At 51.4% G+C, this 18,663-nt stretch overlaps 1 protein-coding gene across 1 annotated transcript in view; it reads left to right on the forward strand.

The window, feature by feature from the left end:
• The window catches only part of LOC138365575 (probable glutamate receptor), a 90,770-nt gene that overhangs the window by 17,118 nt on the left and 54,989 nt on the right, over positions 1 to 18,663 (forward strand). Inside the window, exon 4 of the mRNA XM_069326051.1 lies at positions 15,079 to 15,296. Within this exon, the coding sequence (XP_069182152.1) occupies positions 15,079 to 15,296 (218 nt within the window). The remainder of the gene's footprint in view (positions 1 to 15,078; positions 15,297 to 18,663) is intronic.

Here is an 18,663-nt window from a genome sequence, read left to right on the forward strand (position 1 = left end):
TTGGATATGGGCAGCTGTGTGGGATGTGGGCAGCTGTGTGGGATGTGGGTAGCTGTGTGGGATGTGGGTAGCTGTGGGAGATGTGGACAGCTGTGTGAGTTATTGGCATCTGTGTGAGGTATGGGCTATTGTAGGGGATTTGGGCAGCTGTGTGAGATGTGGACAGCTGTTATGGATGCAGGGCAGCTCTGAGTGATGTGGGCAGCTGTGAGAGATATGGTCAGCTTTGTAGGATGTGGGCAGCTGAGTGAAATGTGGGCAGTTGTGAGAAATGTGGGCAGCTGTGAGATATGTGGGCAACTGTGTTTGATGTGTGCAGCTGTATGTGATGTGATCAGCTGTGAGAGGTGTGCGCAGCTGTGTGGGATGTGGGTAGCTATGAGAGATGTGGACTGCGTTGTGAGTTACTGGCATCTGTGTGGGATGTGGGCAGCTGTGTGTGATGTGATCAGCTGTGAGAGGTGTGCGCAGTTGTGTGGGATGTGGGTAGCTATGAGAGATGTGGGCCGCTGTGAGGGATGTGGGCAGCTGTGAGGGATGTGGGCAGCATTGTGGGATGTTGGCAGCTGTGAGAGATGTGGGCACCTGTTAGAGATGTGATCAGCTGTGAGAGGTGTGCGCAGTTGTGTGGGATGTGGGTAGCTGTGAGAGATGTGGACAGCTGTGTGAGTGTTGGGCATATGTGTGATTTATGGGCTGTTGAGTGGGATGTGGGCAGCTGTGTGAGATGTTGGCCGTTGTGAGGGATGTAGGCAGCTGTGTGAGATGTGGGCAGCATTGTGGGATGTTGGCAGCTGTGAGAGATGTGGGCACCTGTGTGAGTTATGTGTGTCTGTGTGAGTTATGAGCAGCTGTTTGGGATGTGGGCAACTGTGTGAGATGCGGGGCAGCTATGAGATATGTGGGCAGCTGTGAGAGATGTGGGCAGGAGTGTGGGATGTGGGCAGCTGTGTGGGATGTGGGCAGTAGTGAGAGATGTGGACAGCTGAGAGAGATGTGGGCAGCTGTGTGGGATGTGGCGAGCTGTGTGAGATGTGGGCAGCTGTGTGGGTAGTTACAGTTGTGTGGGATGTGGGCATCTGTGTGAGTTAAGGGCTGCTGTGTGGGATGTGGGCCGCTGTGTGAGATGTGGGCAGCTGTGTGGGATGTGGGCCGTTGTGAGGGATGTTAGCAGTTGTGAGGGATTTGGGCAGCTGTATGGGATGTGGGCGGCAGTGAGAGATGTGGGCAGCTGTGTGAGTTATGGGCATCTGTGTGAGTTATGGGCATCTGTGTGAGTTATGGGCAGCTGTGTGGGATGTTGGCATCTGTGTGAGATGTGGGCAACTGTTAGAGAAGCGTTGCCGCTGTGTGGGATGTGGGCAGCTGTGTGAGATGTGGGCAACTGTTAGGGATCCGGGGCAGCTATGTGGGATGTGGGCAGCAGTGAGAGATGTGGGCATCTGAGAGAGATGTGGGCAGCTGTGTGGGATGTAGGTAGCTGTGAGAGATGTGGACAGCGTTGTGAGTTATGGGCATCTGTGTGAGTTATGGGCATCTGTGTGAGTTATGGGCAGCTGTGTGGGATGTTGGCATCTGTGTGAGATGTGGGCAACTGTTAGAGAAGCGTTGCCGCTGTGTGGGATGTGGGCAGCTGTGTGAGTTTTGGGCAACTGTTAGGGATCCGGTGCAGCTATGTGGGATGTGGGCAGCAGTGAGAGATGTGGGCATCTGAGAGAGATGTGGGCAGCTGTGTGGGATGTAGGTAGCTGTGAGAGATGTGGACAGCGTTGTGAGTTATGGGCATCTGTGTGGGATGTGGGCTGCTGTGTGTGATGTGATCAGCTGTGAGAGGTGTGCGCAGCTGTGTGGGATGTGGGTAGCTGTGAGAAATGTAGACAGTTGTGTGAGTGTTAGGCATCTGTGTGAGTTATGGGCTGTTGAGTGGGATGTGGGCAGCTGTGTGAGATGTGGGCCGCTGTGAGGGATGTGGTCAGCATTGTGGGATGTTGGCAGCTGTGAGAGATGTGGGCAGCTGTGTGAGTTATGTGCGTCTGTGTGAGTTATGGGCAGCTGTGTGGGATGTGGCAGCTGTGTGAGATTTGGGCAACTGTTAGAGATGCGGGGCAGCTATGAGATATGTGAGCAACTGTGAGAGATGTGGGCAGGAGTGTGGGATGTGGGCAGTAGTGACAGATGTGGACAGCTGAGAGAGATGTGGGCAGCTGTGTGGAATGTGGCGAGCTGTGTGAGATGTGGGCAGCTGTGTGGGATGTGGGCCGTTGTGTGGAATGAAGGCAGCAATGAGGGGTGTTAGCAGCTGTGAGGGATGTGGGCAGCTGTATGGGATGTGGGCGGCAGTGAGAGATGTGGGCAGCTGTGTGCATTATGGGCATCTGTGTGAGTTATGGGCAGCTGTGTGGGATGTGGCAGCTGAGTGAGGTGTGGGTAACTGTTTTAGATGCGGGGCATCTATGAGAGATGTGGGCAGCTGTGAAAGATGTGGGCAGCTGTGTGGGTTGCTGCAGTTAAGTAGGATGTGGGCAGCTGTGTGAGTTATGGGCATCTGTGAGTTAAGGGCTGCTGTGTGGGATGTGGGCCGCTGTGTGAGATGTGGGCAGCTGTTAGGGATGTGGGCAGCTGTGTGGGATTTGGCTAGCTGTGTGAGATGTTACCAGCAGTGTTAGATGTGGGCAGCTGTGTGAGATGTGGGCAGCTGTGTGGGATGTGGGCAGCAGCGAGGGTTGTGGGCATCTGTGAGGGATGTGGGTAGCTGTGTGGAATGTGGGCATCAGTGGGGGATGTGGGCAGCTGTGAGGGGTGTGCGCAGCTGTTTGAGATGTGGGTAGCTATGAGAGTTGTGGACAGCTGTGTGAGTTATTGGTATCTATGTGAGGAAATGCTGTTGTGTAGGATGTGGGCAGCTGTGAGAGATGTGGCCCGCTGTGTGAGTTATAGGCATCTGTGTGAGTTATGGGCTGTTGTGTGGGATGTGGGCAGCTGTGTGAGATGTGGGCAGCTGTTAGGGATGCGGGGCTGCTGTGAGAGATGTAGGCAGCTGTGACAGATGTGGGCAGCTGTGGGGGATGTGGGCAGCTGTGAGGGATGCGGGCAGCTGTGAGAGATGTGTGCAGCTGTGTGAGTTATGTGGCATCTGTGTGAGTTTTGGGCAGCTGTGATTGATGTGGGCAGCTGTGTGAGATGTGGGCAGCTGTTAGGGATGCGGGGCAGCTGTGAGAGATGTGGGCAGCTGTGAGAGATGTGGACAGCTGTGTGAGATGTTTGCAGCAGTGTGAGATGTGAGCAGCTGTGAGGAATGTGGGTAACTTTGTGGGATGTAGGCAGCTGTGTTGGATATGGGCAGCTGTGTGGGATGTGGGCAGCTGTGTGGGATGTGGGTAGCTGTGTGGGATGTGGGTAGCTGTGGGAGATGTGGACAGCTGTGTGAGTTATTGGCATCTGTGTGAGGTATGGGCTATTGTAGGGGATTTGGGCAGCTGTGTGAGATGTGGACAGCTGTTATGGATGCAGGGCAGCTCTGAGTGATGTGGGCAGCTGTGAGAGATATGGTCAGCTTTGTAGGATGTGGGCAGCTGAGTGAAATGTGGGCAGTTGTGAGAAATGTGGGCAGCTGTGAGATATGTGGGCAACTGTGTTTGATGTGTGCAGCTGTATGTGATGTGATCAGCTGTGAGAGGTGTGCGCAGCTGTGTGGGATGTGGGTAGCTATGAGAGATGTGGACTGCGTTGTGAGTTACTGGCATCTGTGTGGGATGTGGGCAGCTGTGTGTGATGTGATCAGCTGTGAGAGGTGTGCGCAGTTGTGTGGGATGTGGGTAGCTATGAGAGATGTGGGCCGCTGTGAGGGATGTGGGCAGCTGTGAGGGATGTGGGCAGCATTGTGGGATGTTGGCAGCTGTGAGAGATGTGGGCACCTGTTAGAGATGTGATCAGCTGTGAGAGGTGTGCGCAGTTGTGTGGGATGTGGGTAGCTGTGAGAGATGTGGACAGCTGTGTGAGTGTTGGGCATATGTGTGATTTATGGGCTGTTGAGTGGGATGTGGGCAGCTGTGTGAGATGTTGGCCGTTGTGAGGGATGTAGGCAGCTGTGTGAGATGTGGGCAGCATTGTGGGATGTTGGCAGCTGTGAGAGATGTGGGCACCTGTGTGAGTTATGTGTGTCTGTGTGAGTTATGAGCAGCTGTTTGGGATGTGGGCAACTGTGTGAGATGCGGGGCAGCTATGAGATATGTGGGCAGCTGTGAGAGATGTGGGCAGGAGTGTGGGATGTGGGCAGCTGTGTGGGATGTGGGCAGTAGTGAGAGATGTGGACAGCTGAGAGAGATGTGGGCAGCTGTGTGGGATGTGGCGAGCTGTGTGAGATGTGGGCAGCTGTGTGGGTAGTTACAGTTGTGTGGGATGTGGGCATCTGTGTGAGTTAAGGGCTGCTGTGTGGGATGTGGGCCGCTGTGTGAGATGTGGGCAGCTGTGTGGGATGTGGGCCGTTGTGAGGGATGTTAGCAGTTGTGAGGGATTTGGGCAGCTGTATGGGATGTGGGCGGCAGTGAGAGATGTGGGCAGCTGTGTGAGTTATGGGCATCTGTGTGAGTTATGGGCATCTGTGTGAGTTATGGGCAGCTGTGTGGGATGTTGGCATCTGTGTGAGATGTGGGCAACTGTTAGAGAAGCGTTGCCGCTGTGTGGGATGTGGGCAGCTGTGTGAGATGTGGGCAACTGTTAGGGATCCGGAGCAGCTATGTGGGATGTGGGCAGCAGTGCGAGATGTGGGCATCTGAGAGAGATGTGGGCAGCTGTGTGGGATGTAGGTAGCTGTGAGAGATGTGGACAGCGTTGTGAGTTATGGGCATCTGTGTGAGTTATGGGCATCTGTGTGAGTTATGGGCAGCTGTGTGGGATGTTGGCATCTGTGTGAGATGTGGGCAACTGTTAGAGAAGCGTTGCCGCTGTGTGGGATGTGGGCAGCTGTGTGAGTTTTGGGCAACTGTTAGGGATCCGGTGCAGCTATGTGGGATGTGGGCAGCAGTGAGAGATGTGGGCATCTGAGAGAGATGTGGGCAGCTGTGTGGGATGTAGGTAGCTGTGAGAGATGTGGACAGCGTTGTGAGTTATGGGCATCTGTGTGGGATGTGGGCTGCTGTGTGTGATGTGATCAGCTGTGAGAGGTGTGCGCAGCTGTGTGGGATGTGGGTAGCTGTGAGAAATGTAGACAGTTGTGTGAGTGTTAGGCATCTGTGTGAGTTATGGGCTGTTGAGTGGGATGTGGGCAGCTGTGTGAGATGTGGGCCGCTGTGAGGGATGTGGTCAGCATTGTGGGATGTTGGCAGCTGTGAGAGATGTGGGCAGCTGTGTGAGTTATGTGCGTCTGTGTGAGTTATGGGCAGCTGTGTGGGATGTGGCAGCTGTGTGAGATTTGGGCAACTGTTAGAGATGCGGGGCAGCTATGAGATATGTGAGCAACTGTGAGAGATGTGGGCAGGAGTGTGGGATGTGGGCAGTAGTGACAGATGTGGACAGCTGAGAGAGATGTGGGCAGCTGTGTGGAATGTGGCGAGCTGTGTGAGATGTGGGCAGCTGTGTGGGATGTGGGCCGTTGTGTGGAATGAAGGCAGCAATGAGGGGTGTTAGCAGCTGTGAGGGATGTGGGCAGCTGTATGGGATGTGGGCGGCAGTGAGAGATGTGGGCAGCTGTGTGCATTATGGGCATCTGTGTGAGTTATGGGCAGCTGTGTGGGATGTGGCAGCTGAGTGAGGTGTGGGTAACTGTTTTAGATGCGGGGCATCTATGAGAGATGTGGGCAGCTGTGAAAGATGTGGGCAGCTGTGTGGGTTGCTGCAGTTAAGTAGGATGTGGGCAGCTGTGTGAGTTATGGGCATCTGTGAGTTAAGGGCTGCTGTGTGGGATGTGGGCCGCTGTGTGAGATGTGGGCAGCTGTTAGGGATGTGGGCAGCTGTGTGGGATTTGGCTAGCTGTGTGAGATGTTACCAGCAGTGTTAGATGTGGGCAGCTGTGTGAGATGTGGGCAGCTGTGTGGGATGTGGTCAGCTGTGTGATCTGTGAGAGATGTGTTCAGCTGAGAGAGATGTGAGCAGCTGTGTGGGATGTGGCGTGTTGTGTGAGATGTGGGCAGCTGTGTGGGTTGCTGCAGTTAAGTAGGATGTGGGCAGCTGTGTGAGTTATGGGCATCTGTGAGTTAAGGGCTGCTGTGTGGGATGTGGGCCACTGTGTGAGATGTGGGCAGCTGTTAGGGATGTGGGCAGCTGTGTGGGATTTGAGCAGCTGTGTGAGATGTTACCAGCAGTGTGAGATGTGGGCAGCTGTGTGAGATATGGGCAGCTGTGTGGGATGTGAACATTTGTTTGGAATACGGGGGGCTGTGTTGGATGTGGGCAACTGTGTGGGATGTGGGCAGCTGTGTGGGATGTGGGCAGCTGTGAAGGATGTGCAGGAGCTGTGTGGGATGTGGGCAGCTGTGAGGGATGTGGGCAGCTGTGTGGGATGTGGGCAGCAGTGAGGGTTGTGGGCATCTGTGAGGGATGTGGGCAGCTGTGTGGAATGTGGGCATCAGTGGGGGATGTGAGCAGCTGTGAGGGGTGTGCGCAGCTGTTTGAGATGTGGGTAGCTATGAGAGTTGTGGACAGCTGTGTGAGTTATTGGTATCTATGTGAGGAAATGCTGTTGTGTGGGATGTGGGCACCTATGTGAGATGTGGGCAGCTGTGAGAGATGTGGCCCGCTGTGTGAGTTATAGGCATCTGTGTGAGTTATGGGCTGTTGTGTGGGATGTGGGCAGCTGTGTGAGATGTGGGCAGCTGTTAGGGATGCGGGGCTGCTGTGAGAGATGTAGGCAGCTGTGAAAGATGTGGGCAGCTGTGGGGGATGTGGGCAGCTGTGAGGGATGCGGGCAGCTGTGAGAGATGTGTGCAGCTGTGTGAGTTATGTGGCATCTGTGTGAGTTTTGGGCAGCTGTGAGTGATGTGGGCAGCTGTGTGAGATGTGGGCAGCTGTAAGGGATGCGGGGCAGCTGTGAGAGATGTGGGCAGCTGTGAGAGATGTGGACAGCTGTGTGAGATGTTTGCAGCAGTGTGAGATGTGAGCAGCTGTGAGGAATGTGGGTAACTTTGTGGGATGTAGGCATCTGTGTTTGATATGGGCAGCTGTGTGGGATGTGGGCAGCTGTGTGGGATGAGGGTAGCTGTGTTGGATGTGGGTAGCTGTGGGAGATGTGGACAGCTGTGTGAGTTATTGGCATCTGCGTGAGGTATGGGCTATTGTAGGGGATTTGGGCAGCTGTGTGAGATGTGGACAGCTGTTATGGATGCAGGGCAGCTCTGTGTGATGTGGGCAGCTGTGAGAGATATGGTCAGCTTTGTAGGATGTGGGCAGCTGAGTGAAATGTGGGCAGTTGTGAGAAATGTGGGCAGCTGTGAGATATGTGGGCAACTGTGTTTGATGTGTGCAGCTGTATGTGATGTGATCAGCTGTGAGAGGTGTGCGCAGCTGTGTGGGATGTGGGTAGCTATGAGAGATGTGACAGCGTTGTGAGTTACTGGCATCTGTGTGGGATGTGGGCAGCTGTGTGTGATGTGATCAGCTGTGAGAGGTGTGCGCAGTTGTGTGGGATGTGGGTAGCTATGAGAGATGTGGGCCGCTGTGAGGGATGTGGGCAGCTGTGAGGGATGTGGGCAGCATTGTGGGATGTTGGCAGCTGTGAGAGATGTGGGCACCTTTGTGAGTTATGTGTGTCTGTGTGAGTTATGGGCAGCTGTGTGAGATGTGGGCAACTGTTAGAGATGCGGGGCAGCTATGAGATATGTGGGCAGCTGTGAGAGATGTGGGCATGAGTGTGGGATGTGGGCAGCTGTGTGGGATGTGGGCAGTAGTGAGAGATATGGACAGCTGAGAGAGATGTGGGCAGCTGTGTGGGATGTGGCGAGCTGTGTGAGATGTGGGCAGCTGTGTGGGTAGTTACAGTTGTGTGGGATGTGGGCATCTGTGTGAGTTAAGGGCTGCTGTGAGGGATGTGGGCCGCTGTGTGAGATATGGGCAGCTGTGTGGGATGTGGGCCGTTGTGAGGGATGTTAGCAGTTGTGAGGGATTTGGGCAGCTGTATGGGATGTGGGCGGCAGTGAGAGATGTGGGCAGCTGTGTGAGTTATGGGCATCTGTGTGAGTTATGGGCATCTGTGTGAGTTATGGGCAGCTGTGTGGGATGTGGGCATCTGTGTGAGATGTCAGCAACTGTTAGAGAAGCGTTGCCGCTGTGTGGGCTGTGGGCAGCTGTGTGAGATGTGGGCAACTGTTAGGGATCCGGGGCAGCTATGTGAGATGTGGGCAGCAGTGAGAGATGTGGGCATCTGAGAGAGATGTGGGCAGCTGTGTGGGATGTAGGTAGCTGTGAGAGATGTGGACAGCGTTGTGAGTTATGGGCATCTGTGTGGGATGTGGGCAGCTGTGTGTGATGTGATCAGCTGTGAGAGGTGTGCACAGCTGTGTGGGATGTGGGTAGCTGTGAGAAATGTGGACAGTTGTGTGAGTGTTAGGCATCTGTGTGAGTTATGGGCTGTTGAGTGGGATGTGGGCAGCTGTGTGAGATGTGGGCCGCTGTGAGGGATGTGGGCAGCTGTGAGGGATGTGGTCAGCATTGTGGGATGTTGGCAGCTGTGAGAGATGTGGGCAGCTGTGTGAGTTATGTGCGTCTGTGTGAGTTATGGGCAGCTGTGTGGGATGTGGCAGCTGTGTGAGATTTGGGCAACTGTTAGAGATGCGGGGCAGCTATGAGATATGTGAGCAACTGTGAGAGATGTGGGCAGGAGTGTGGGATGTGGGCAGTAGTGACAGATGTGGACAGCTGAGAGAGATGTGGGCAGCTGTGTGGAATGTGGCGAGCTGTGTGAGATGTGGGCAGCTGTGTGGGATGTGGGCCGTTGTGTGGAATGAAGGCAGCAATGAGGGGTGTTAGCAGCTGTGAGGGATGTGGGCAGCTGTATGGGATGTGGGCGGCAGTGAGAGATGTGGGCAGCTGTGTGCATTATGGGCATCTGTGTGAGTTATGGGCATCTGGGTGAGTTATGGGCAGCTGTGTGGGATGTGGGCATCTGTGTGAGATGTGGGCAACTGTTAGAGAAACGTTGCAGCTGTGTGGGCTGTGGGCAACTGTATGAGATGTGGGCAACTGTTAGAGATCCGGGGCAGCTATGTGGGATGTGGGCAGCAGTGAGAGATGTGGGCATCTGAGAGAGATGTGGGCAGATGTGTGGGTTGTGGGCAGTTGTGTTGGATGTGGGCAGCTGTGTGAGATGTGGGCAGCTGTGTGGGATGTGGACAGCTGTGTGGGATGTGGGCAGCTTTGTGGGACGTGGGCAGCTGTGTTGGATGTGGGCAGCGGTGACGATGTGGGCTGCTGTGAGGGATGTGGGCCGCTGTGTGGTGTGTTTACTAGTTGTGTGTTTACTAGTTGTGTTTTTGCGGGGGTTGAGCTTTGCTCTTTGCTCTTTGCTCAACTGTCAATCAACTGTTTACTAACTAACTACTAACTTACTAACTACTTTTTTTTTCCCCCACACCACACACACACACACACACCCTAGGAAGCAGCCCGTGACAGCTGACTAACTCCCAGTTACCTATTTACTGCTAGGTAACAGGGGCACTTAGGGTGAAAGAAACTTTGCCCATTTGTTTCTGCCTCGTGCGGGAATCGAACCCGCGCCACAGAATTACGAGTCCTGCGCGCTATCCACCAGGCTACGAGGCCCTCCTGTGTAGGAGCTGTGTGTGATGTGGGGGTTTGTGTGGGAGGTGGGCAGCTGTATGGGATGTGGGCAGCAGTGAGGGATGTGAGCAGCTGTGAGGGATGTTGGCAGCTGTGTGGGATGTGGGCAGCAGTGAGAGATGCGGGCAGATGGGCATCTGTGTGAGGTATGGGCACCTGTGTGGGATGTGGGCAGCAATGTGAGATGTGGGCAGCTGTGTGGGATGAGCGCAGCAGTGTTGGATGTGGGCAGATGTGAGAGATGTGGGCAGCTGTGAGAGATGTGGGCAGCTGTGTGGGAGTTGGCGAGCTGTGTGAGATGTGGGCAGCTGTGTGGGTTGTGGGCAGTTGTGTGGGATGTGGGCAGCTGGTGTTTTATGGGCATCTGGGTGAGTTATGGGCAGCTGTGTGGGATGTAGGCAGCTGTGTGAGATGTGAGCAGCTGTTTGGGATTTGGACAGCTTTGTGAGATGTTAGCTGCTTTGTGATATGTGGGCAGCTGTGTGAGATGTGGGGAGCTTTGTGGGATGTGGGGAGCTGTGTGGGATTTGGGCCGCAGTGAGGGATGTTGGCCCTGTAAGGGATGTGGGCAGATGTAAGGGATGTTGGCCGCATTGTGGGATGTGTGCAGCTGTGAGAGATGTGGGCCCCTGTTTGAGGTATGGGCATCTGTGTGAGTTAAGGGCAGCTGTGTGGGATGTGGGCAACTGTTAGAGATGCGGGGCAGCAATGAGAAATGTGGGCTGCTTTGAGAGATGTGGGCAGCTCTGTGGGATGTGGGCAGCTGTGTGGTATGTGGGCAGGTGTGAGAGATGTGGGCAGCTGAGAGAGATGTGGGTACCTGTGTGGGAAAGGCGAGCTGTGTGAGATATGGGCAGCTATGTGGGTTGTGGGCTGTTGTGTGGGATGTGGGCTGCTGTGTGAATTATGGTCATCTGTGTGAGTTATGTGCAGCTGTGTGGGATGTGGGCCGCTGTGTGAGATGTGGGCAGCTGTGTGAGATGTGGGCAGCTGTTTGAGTTATGGGCATCTGTGTGGGATGTGGGAACTGTGTAGGATGTAGGCAGCTGTGTGGGATGTGGGCAACTGTGTGGGATGTGGTCAGCTGTGTGGGATGTGGGCAGCTGTGAGGGATGTGGGCAGCTGTGTGGAATGTTGGCCGCAGTGAGGGATGTGGGCCGCTGTGAGGGATGTGGGCAGCTGTAAGGGATGTGGGCAGCTGTGTGGAATGTTGGCCGCAGTGAGGGATGTGGGCCGCTGTAAGGGATGTGGGCAGCTGTGTGGAAGGTAGGCAGTAGTGAGGGATGTGGGCAGCTGTGTGGGATGTGGGCAGCAGTGAGAGATGTAGGCAGCTGTGTGGAATTTGGGTAGCTGTGTGAGATATTAACAGTTGTGTGAGACGTGGGCAGCTGTGTGACATGTTAGCAGCTGTGTGAGTTATGGGCATCTGTGTGAGTTATGGGCCGCTTTGTGAGATGTGGGCAGCTGTTAGGGTTTTGGGCAGCTGTGTGAGATGTTAGCAATTGTGTGAGATGTGGGCAGCTGTGTGAGATGTGGGCAGCTGTGTGGGATGTGGGCTGCTGTGTGGGTTGTGGGCAACTGTATGGGATGTGGGCAGGTGTGTGGGATGTCCAGCTGTGTGGGATGTGCGGAGCTGTGTGTGATGTGGGGGGGGGGGCTGTGTGGGATGTGGGCACCTGTTAGGGATATGGGCAGCTGTGTGGGATTTGGGCAGCTGTGTGATTTATGGGCATCTGTGTGAGTTATGGGCCGCTGTGTGAGATGTGGGCTGCTGCTAGGGATGTGGGCAGCTGTTTGGGATTTGGGCAGCTGTGTGAGACGTTAGCAGCTGTGTGAGATGTGGGCAGCTGTGTGAGATGTGGGCAGCTGTGTGGGATGTGGGCTGTTGTGTGGGATGTGGGCTGTTGTGTGGGATGTGGGCAGGTGTCTGGAATGTGGGCAGCTGTGTGGGACGTGGGCAGCTGTGTGGGATGTAGTCAGATGTGTGGGATGTGAGCAGCTGTGTGGGATGCGGGCAGCTGTTTGGGAGGTGGGCAGTTGTGTGGGATGTGGGCAGAAGTGTGGCATGTGGGCAGCTGTGTAGGATGTGGGTAGCTGTGTGGGATGTGGGCAGCTGTGAGGGATTTGGGCAGCTGTGTGAGATGTTAGCAGCTGTGTGAGATGTGGGCAACTGTGTGAGACGTGGGCAGCTTTATGGGATGTTGGCAGCTGTGTGGGATGTGGGCAGCTGTGTGGGATGTGGGCAGATGTGTGGAATGTGGGCAGCTGTGTGGGATGTGGGCAGCTGTGCGGGATGTGGGCAGATGTGTGGGATGTGGGCAGATGTGTGGAATGTGGGCAGCTGTGTGGGATGTGGGCAGATGTGTGGAATGTGGCCAGCAGGGAGGGATGTGGGCAGCTGTGAGGGATGTGGGCATCTGTGTGGGATGTGGGCAGCTGTGAGTGATGTAGGGAGCTGTGTGGGATGTGGGCAGCTGTGTGGGATGTGTGGAGCTGTGTGGGATGTGGGAAGCTGTGTGGGATGTGCGGGATGTGGGCAGCTGTGTGGGATGTGTGGAGCTGTGTGGGATGTGAGAAGCTGTGAGGGATGTGGGCAGCTGTGTGGGATGTGGACAGCAGTGAGGGATGTGGGCAGCTTTGCGGGATGTTTGCAGCTGTGAGAGATGTGGGCAGCTGTGTGGGATGTTGGCAGATGTGTGGAATGTGGGCAGCAGGGAGGGATGTGGGCAGCTGTGAGGGATGTGGGCATCTGTGTGGGATGTGGGCAGCTGTGAGTGATGTAGGGAGCTGTGTGGGATGTGGGCAGCTGTGTGGGATTTGGGCAGCTGTGTGGGATGTGGGAAGCTGTGTGGGATGTGGGCAGATGTGTGGGATGTGGGCAGCTGTGTGGGATGTGTGGAGCTGTGTGGGATGTGGGAAGCTGTGAGGGATGTGGGCAGCTGTGTGGGATGTGGACAGCAGTGAGGGATGTGGGCAGCTTTGCGGGATGTTTGCAGCTGTGAGAGATGTGGGCAGCTGTGAGAGATGTGGGCAGCTGTGTGGGATGTGGGCAGCTGTGTGGAATGTGGGCAGCTGTGTGGGATGTGGGCAGCTGTGTGGGATGTGTGGAGCTGTGTGGGATGTGAGCAGCTGTGAGGGATGTGGGCAGCTGTGTGGGATGTGGGCAGCAGTGGGGGATGTGGGCAGGTGTGCGGGATGTTGGCAGATGTGTGGAATGTGGGCAGCAGGGAGGGATGTGGGCAGCTGTGAGGGATGTGGACATCTGTGTGGGATGTGGGCAGCTGTGAGAGATGGGGGCAGCTGTGTGAGTTATGGGCATCTGTTTGAGTTATGGGTAGCAGTGTGGGATGTGGGCAGCTGTGAGAGATGTGGGCAGGTGTGTGGGATATGGGCCGCTGTGTGGAATGTGGGCAGCTGTGAGAGATGTGGGCAGCTGTGAGAGATGTGGGCAGCTGTGTGGGATGTGGGCAGCTGTGTGGAATGTGGGCCTCTGTGAGAGATGAGGGCAGCTGTGAGAGATGTGGGCAGCTGTGTGGGATGTGGGCAGCTGTGTCGGATGTGGGCAGCTGTGTGGGATGTGGGCAGCTGTGAGAGATGTGGGCAGCTGTCTGGGATTGGGGAACTGTGTGGGATGTTTGCAGCTGTGTGTGATGTGGGCAGCTGTTTGGGTAATGTTGTTTACTGTTATCGTTGTGCGATGCTCAATGATGTTAATTTCCTGTTCAATGCTATGTGTTATTTCTTGTTCAATGTGTTGATAGCGAAGATTTATTGTAATATAATCTTTTAGTTGTTAACTAGTCAGTGTTGCAAGTCTGTATGTCTGCGTTCTGATAGTTGGAGTAACTTATATACTGATGACCACAGGTGATGTATGTTGAGGAGGAACCCTGAGGAGGGAACCTCTCTCCCCTCCCGGGGGCACCAGGGCAGTGGACTCTCCCAATCTGGTGAGTGGCTGGGTAAGGGGTAAAGAGGGGCGGTGGTGGGGAGTATACGTCCCCCTGGTGGTTTTGGGACGGCAGATGGGAGCTGACACTCTCGCAACATCCATGCGTTTGGCAGAAACCACTGAATCTCTCCCATTAAGCACAAATCTATTATGTATCAGTTGACCAGGTTGTGTAAACCGACTGTCACCAAGGCTCTCCCAGTAGTCACAAATAGTGAAGTGTAAACTAACCAAGTTGCGGAAACCAGTGGTCTCTAGTGGATAGGAGAGCTATTGAGATGAAAAGAGGATGTGGGAGGAATCCTAAAATTATCAAACGTAACCCAAAACCGAATAAGGGTTTTGTATTCATAGATTATCCTACTCCCCTTCCTCCCACCTTATATACATGTCGTGCCAAGGTCATCCCTCTCGTCATCCCTTTCCCCTATCATCCATCCCTACCTCCATAGAGAGAGAATAAGAGACTGACAGTCTCTTAAGACAGATAGGAAGACAAAGACATGAACATAAACAGAATAAGACGTAGGTAGACACATACAGACTGATCTGGGATGCCCAGATCACTGGCTCACACAGCCTACGTGTTAACCGAACCTCTCCCTCCAATGATAACCAAATATGACCAACCCTTCTCTGAAAGTGAGATGTGCTTGCGATATATATATCGATATATATGGATACATACACAAGAAACAGAGAGACAGAGACAGGAAGATAGACAAACACAAACATAGAGGGTGGCAGACAAAAACAGAAAGACAAAGAAAGAAGAGATAGATAAATCGATAGATATGGTAGCCCGAAGCATCTGGCCTCCAGCCTCAAACAGGCTGACATTCTTATATATTAATATTGATATAATAATAATGAGAAAATCCGTAGGGATCATGATGATGATTGGAACATATGTAGCGGAGATTCCCACGCACACGCCCCAGACAATCATATCACGACTAGGTCAAAAGCATTACAACCTGGAGTTCTACTGGACATACGAGGGTTTTCTGAGGCTTCCACTGAAGCCAGGACAGAATTTTCACACAATCCCCCATGCAATCCGGCTCTGTCATCTAGGAATGTTCTACCTCAGGAAGCCTCAATACACAATCATGTGTTCAGTGGAACGCCAGGTTGCAATCCTTTTTACCTTGTCAAGGCCTGGTTGTCTGGGGAGTGTGTGTGGGAATACTCACTTTATAGGTTCAAATCCTCATCACAACTCCAACGGATTGTCTTATTGATATATCACTCCAGAGCGTTTACTCTCTGTTTAATAATAATAATACTAATACTAATAATAATAATAATAATAATAATAATAATGTGCATGGTACAATTGGTTGTTCATTTAGGTGGTAATGTGGGTTTGATGCCGGCGTCGCTGTGCGTGGTAGCTGTAACATGTCTGCTGCTGCACCAACTGCTGCTGGCTCACTACAACAGCGGCCTCATCACTGCCCTGGCAGTGGGACCACCTCTCACACTCATCTCTAACTTAAACGATATCAACCGCAACCCCTCACTCACTCTTGGCTATGTTAAAGGTTCTTCTCTAACCGAACATTTTAAGGTGAGAGTTATATTATATTGTAATCAAGTACCCTAAAAACATGTATCCACACTTTCATAGCAGGTAACTCAAAATGGTTTTTTTGTTTTTCTTCGATAAAATCTATCTTAAGTTGGATATGGGCTTGGATATTTAAAAGGAAATAAAGAGTATATATGTAATGAACTCAGAGTGGAAAACTGTTGTAGAAAGAGTGGCCCAAGGATATGTCCTGGGACCCGTGTTGTTTAACACTCACACACGCACACATATATTTAAATATATGTATATATATATATATATATATATATATATATATATATATATATATATACATATATATATATATATATATATATATATATATATATATATATATATATATATATATATATATATATATATATTAGTATATTTTGGTAGCAGTCTTTCCTGTAGACATATATTATTAAATATGACCGAAAAAGTAAGATTAATAATTCTAACACGAATTTTCTCAATCTTTCGTACATTACGCTTCACTGTTGGAGGTAAATCAAAAATCACTTCTCCAAAATTCATTTTTATTTCTAGTCTGACGCAACACGGGCGCGTTTCGTAAAACTTATTACATTTTCAAAGACTTCACAAATACACAACTGATTAGAACTTACGTATCTCTGATTTTATATCTACATTTGAGTGAGGTGGGAGGGGTGATGTGGCATTAACACAAGACAGAACAAGAGGGGATATTAATAGGGTATTAAAAGTATCAACACAAGACAGAACAGAAACAATGGGTATTGAATAGAAGTGTTTGTAGAAAGCCTATTGGTCCATATTTCTTGATGCTTCTATATTGGAGCGGAGTCTTGAGGTGGGTAGAATATACTTGTGCAATAATTGGCTGTTGATTGCTGGTGTTGACTTCTTGATGTGTAGTGCCTCGCAAACGTCAAGCCGCCTGCTATCGCTGTATCTATCGATGATTTCTGTGTTGTTTACTAGGATTTCTCTGGCGATGGTTTGGTTATGGGAAGAGATTATATGTTCCTTAATGGAGCCCTGTTGCTTATGCATCGTTAAACGCCTAGAAAGAGATGTTGTCTTGCCTATATACTGGGTTTTTTGGAGCTTACAGTCCCCAAGTGGGCATTTGAAGGCATAGACGACGTTAGTCTCTTTTAAAGCGTTCTGTATTGTGTCTGGAGAGTTTCTCATGAGTAGGCTGGCTGTTTTTCTGGTTTTATAGTAAATCGTCAGTTGTATCCTCTGATTTTTGTCTGTAGGGATAACGTTTCTATTAACAATATCTTTCAGGACCCTTTCCTCCGTTTTATGAGCTGTGGAAAAGAAGTTCCTGTAAAATAGTCTAATAGGGGGTATAGGTGTTGTGTTAGTTGTCTCTTCAGAGGTTGCATGGCTTTTCACTTTCCTTCTTATGATGTCTTCGATGAAACCATTGGAGAAGCCGTTATTGACTAGGACCTGCCTTACCCTACAGAGTTCTTCGTCGACTTGCTTCCATTCTGAGCTGTGGCTGAGAGCACGGTCGACGTATGCGTTAACAACACTCCTCTTGTACCTGTCAGGGCAGTCGCTGTTGGCATTTAGGCACATTCCTATGTTTGTTTCCTTAGTGTAGACTGCAGTGTGGAAACCTCCGCCCTTTTCCATGACTGTTACATCTAGAAAAGGCAGCTTCCCATCCTTTTCCGTCTCGTAAGTGAAACGCAGCACGGAACTCTGCTCAAATGCCTCCTTCAGCTCCTGCAGATGTCTGACATCAGGTACCTGTGTAAAAATGTCGTCAACATACCTGCAGTATATGGCCGGTTTTAAGTTCATGTCGACTAAGACTTTTTGTTCGATGGTACCCATGTAGAAGTTTGCAAACAGGACACCTAGGGGAGAACCCATGGCGACCCCATCTACTTGCTTATACATGTGCCCATCCGGGCTCAAGAAGGGTGCCTCTTTAGTACAAGCTTGGAGTAGTTTCCTCAGAATACTTTCTGGAATGTCAAGAGGAGTACAGGCTGGATCACGATACACTCTGTCGGCTATCATTCCGATTGTCTCGTCCACAGGTACGTTGGTAAACAGCGATTCTACGTCCAACGAGGCTCTTATCCCTGTGGCCCGTGTGCCCCGCAGTAAGTCCACAAATTCCTTTGGAGACTTCAGGCTGAAGGCGCAAGGAACATAAGGAGTCAGCAGGCCGTTGAGTCGCTTCGCCAGTCTGTACGTGGGTGTGGGTATCTGGCTAATGATTGGCCGAAGTGGGTTTCCAGGCTTGTGCGTCTTGACATTTCCATACGCATATCCAGGTTTATATTCCCCAATGATCTTTGGCAGGTGGAGTCCGGATTTCTTGGCGTTCACAGTTTCGATCAGTTTGTTGACCTTTGCTTTTAATTCGGCTGTAGTGTCCTTCGTTACCCTTTGGAACTTAGTTTGGTCAGAGAGTATGATGTTCATTTTCGCCAGATATTCGTCTTTTTTAAGAATGACATATATTGGCGACTTGTCACCTCTCCTGACAACTATCTCCTTGTTCTCACGAAGGCTTTTAGCTGCTGCTTTAAGCTCGGGGGACAGTATGGTGCTTCTGTAGTTGCCTCGATTCTTTCCTCCTTCTGCAATAAGTTCTGCTTGTAAGGTATCTTTATCCTAGTAAACAACACAGAAATCATCGATAGATACAGCGATAGCAGGCGGCTTGACGTTTGCGAGGCACTACACATCAAGAAGTCAACACCAGCAATCAACAGCCAATTATTGCACAAGTATATTTTACCCACCTCAAGACTCCGCTCCAATATAGAAGCATCAAGAAATATGGACCAATAGGCTTTCTACAAACACTTCTATTCAATACCCATTGTTTCTGTTCTGTCTTGTGTTGATACTTTTAATACCCTATTAATATCCCCTCTTGTTCTGTCTTGTGTTAATGCCACATCACCCCTCCCACCTCACTCAAATGTAGATATAAAATCAGAGATACGTAAGTTCTAATCAGTTGTGTATTTGTGAAGTCTTTGAAAATGTAATAAGTTTTACAAAACGCGCCCGTGTCGCGTCAGACTAGAAATAAAAATGAATTTTGGAGAAGTGATTTTTGATTTACCTCCAACAGTGAAGCGTAATGTACGAAAGATTGAGAAAATTCGTGTTAGAATTATTAATCTTACTTTTTCGGTCATATTTAATAATATATGTCTACAGGAAAGACTGCTACCAAAATATACTAATATTAAAGTGCACGACCCAGCAGCAAGGAATCAAGCCTTCACGATAAAATATCACCAGGATCTGATTCGTGATCAGATATACAAGGCAGAGAATGAAATCAAAGACAACAAAACGCAACTACTTCATGCTACAAACGAGTGGAGAGATA

The sequence above is a fragment of the Procambarus clarkii genome, chromosome 17 (genome assembly GCF_040958095.1).
Source record: "Procambarus clarkii isolate CNS0578487 chromosome 17, FALCON_Pclarkii_2.0, whole genome shotgun sequence".
Lineage (NCBI taxonomy): Eukaryota > Metazoa > Arthropoda > Malacostraca > Decapoda > Cambaridae > Procambarus > Procambarus clarkii.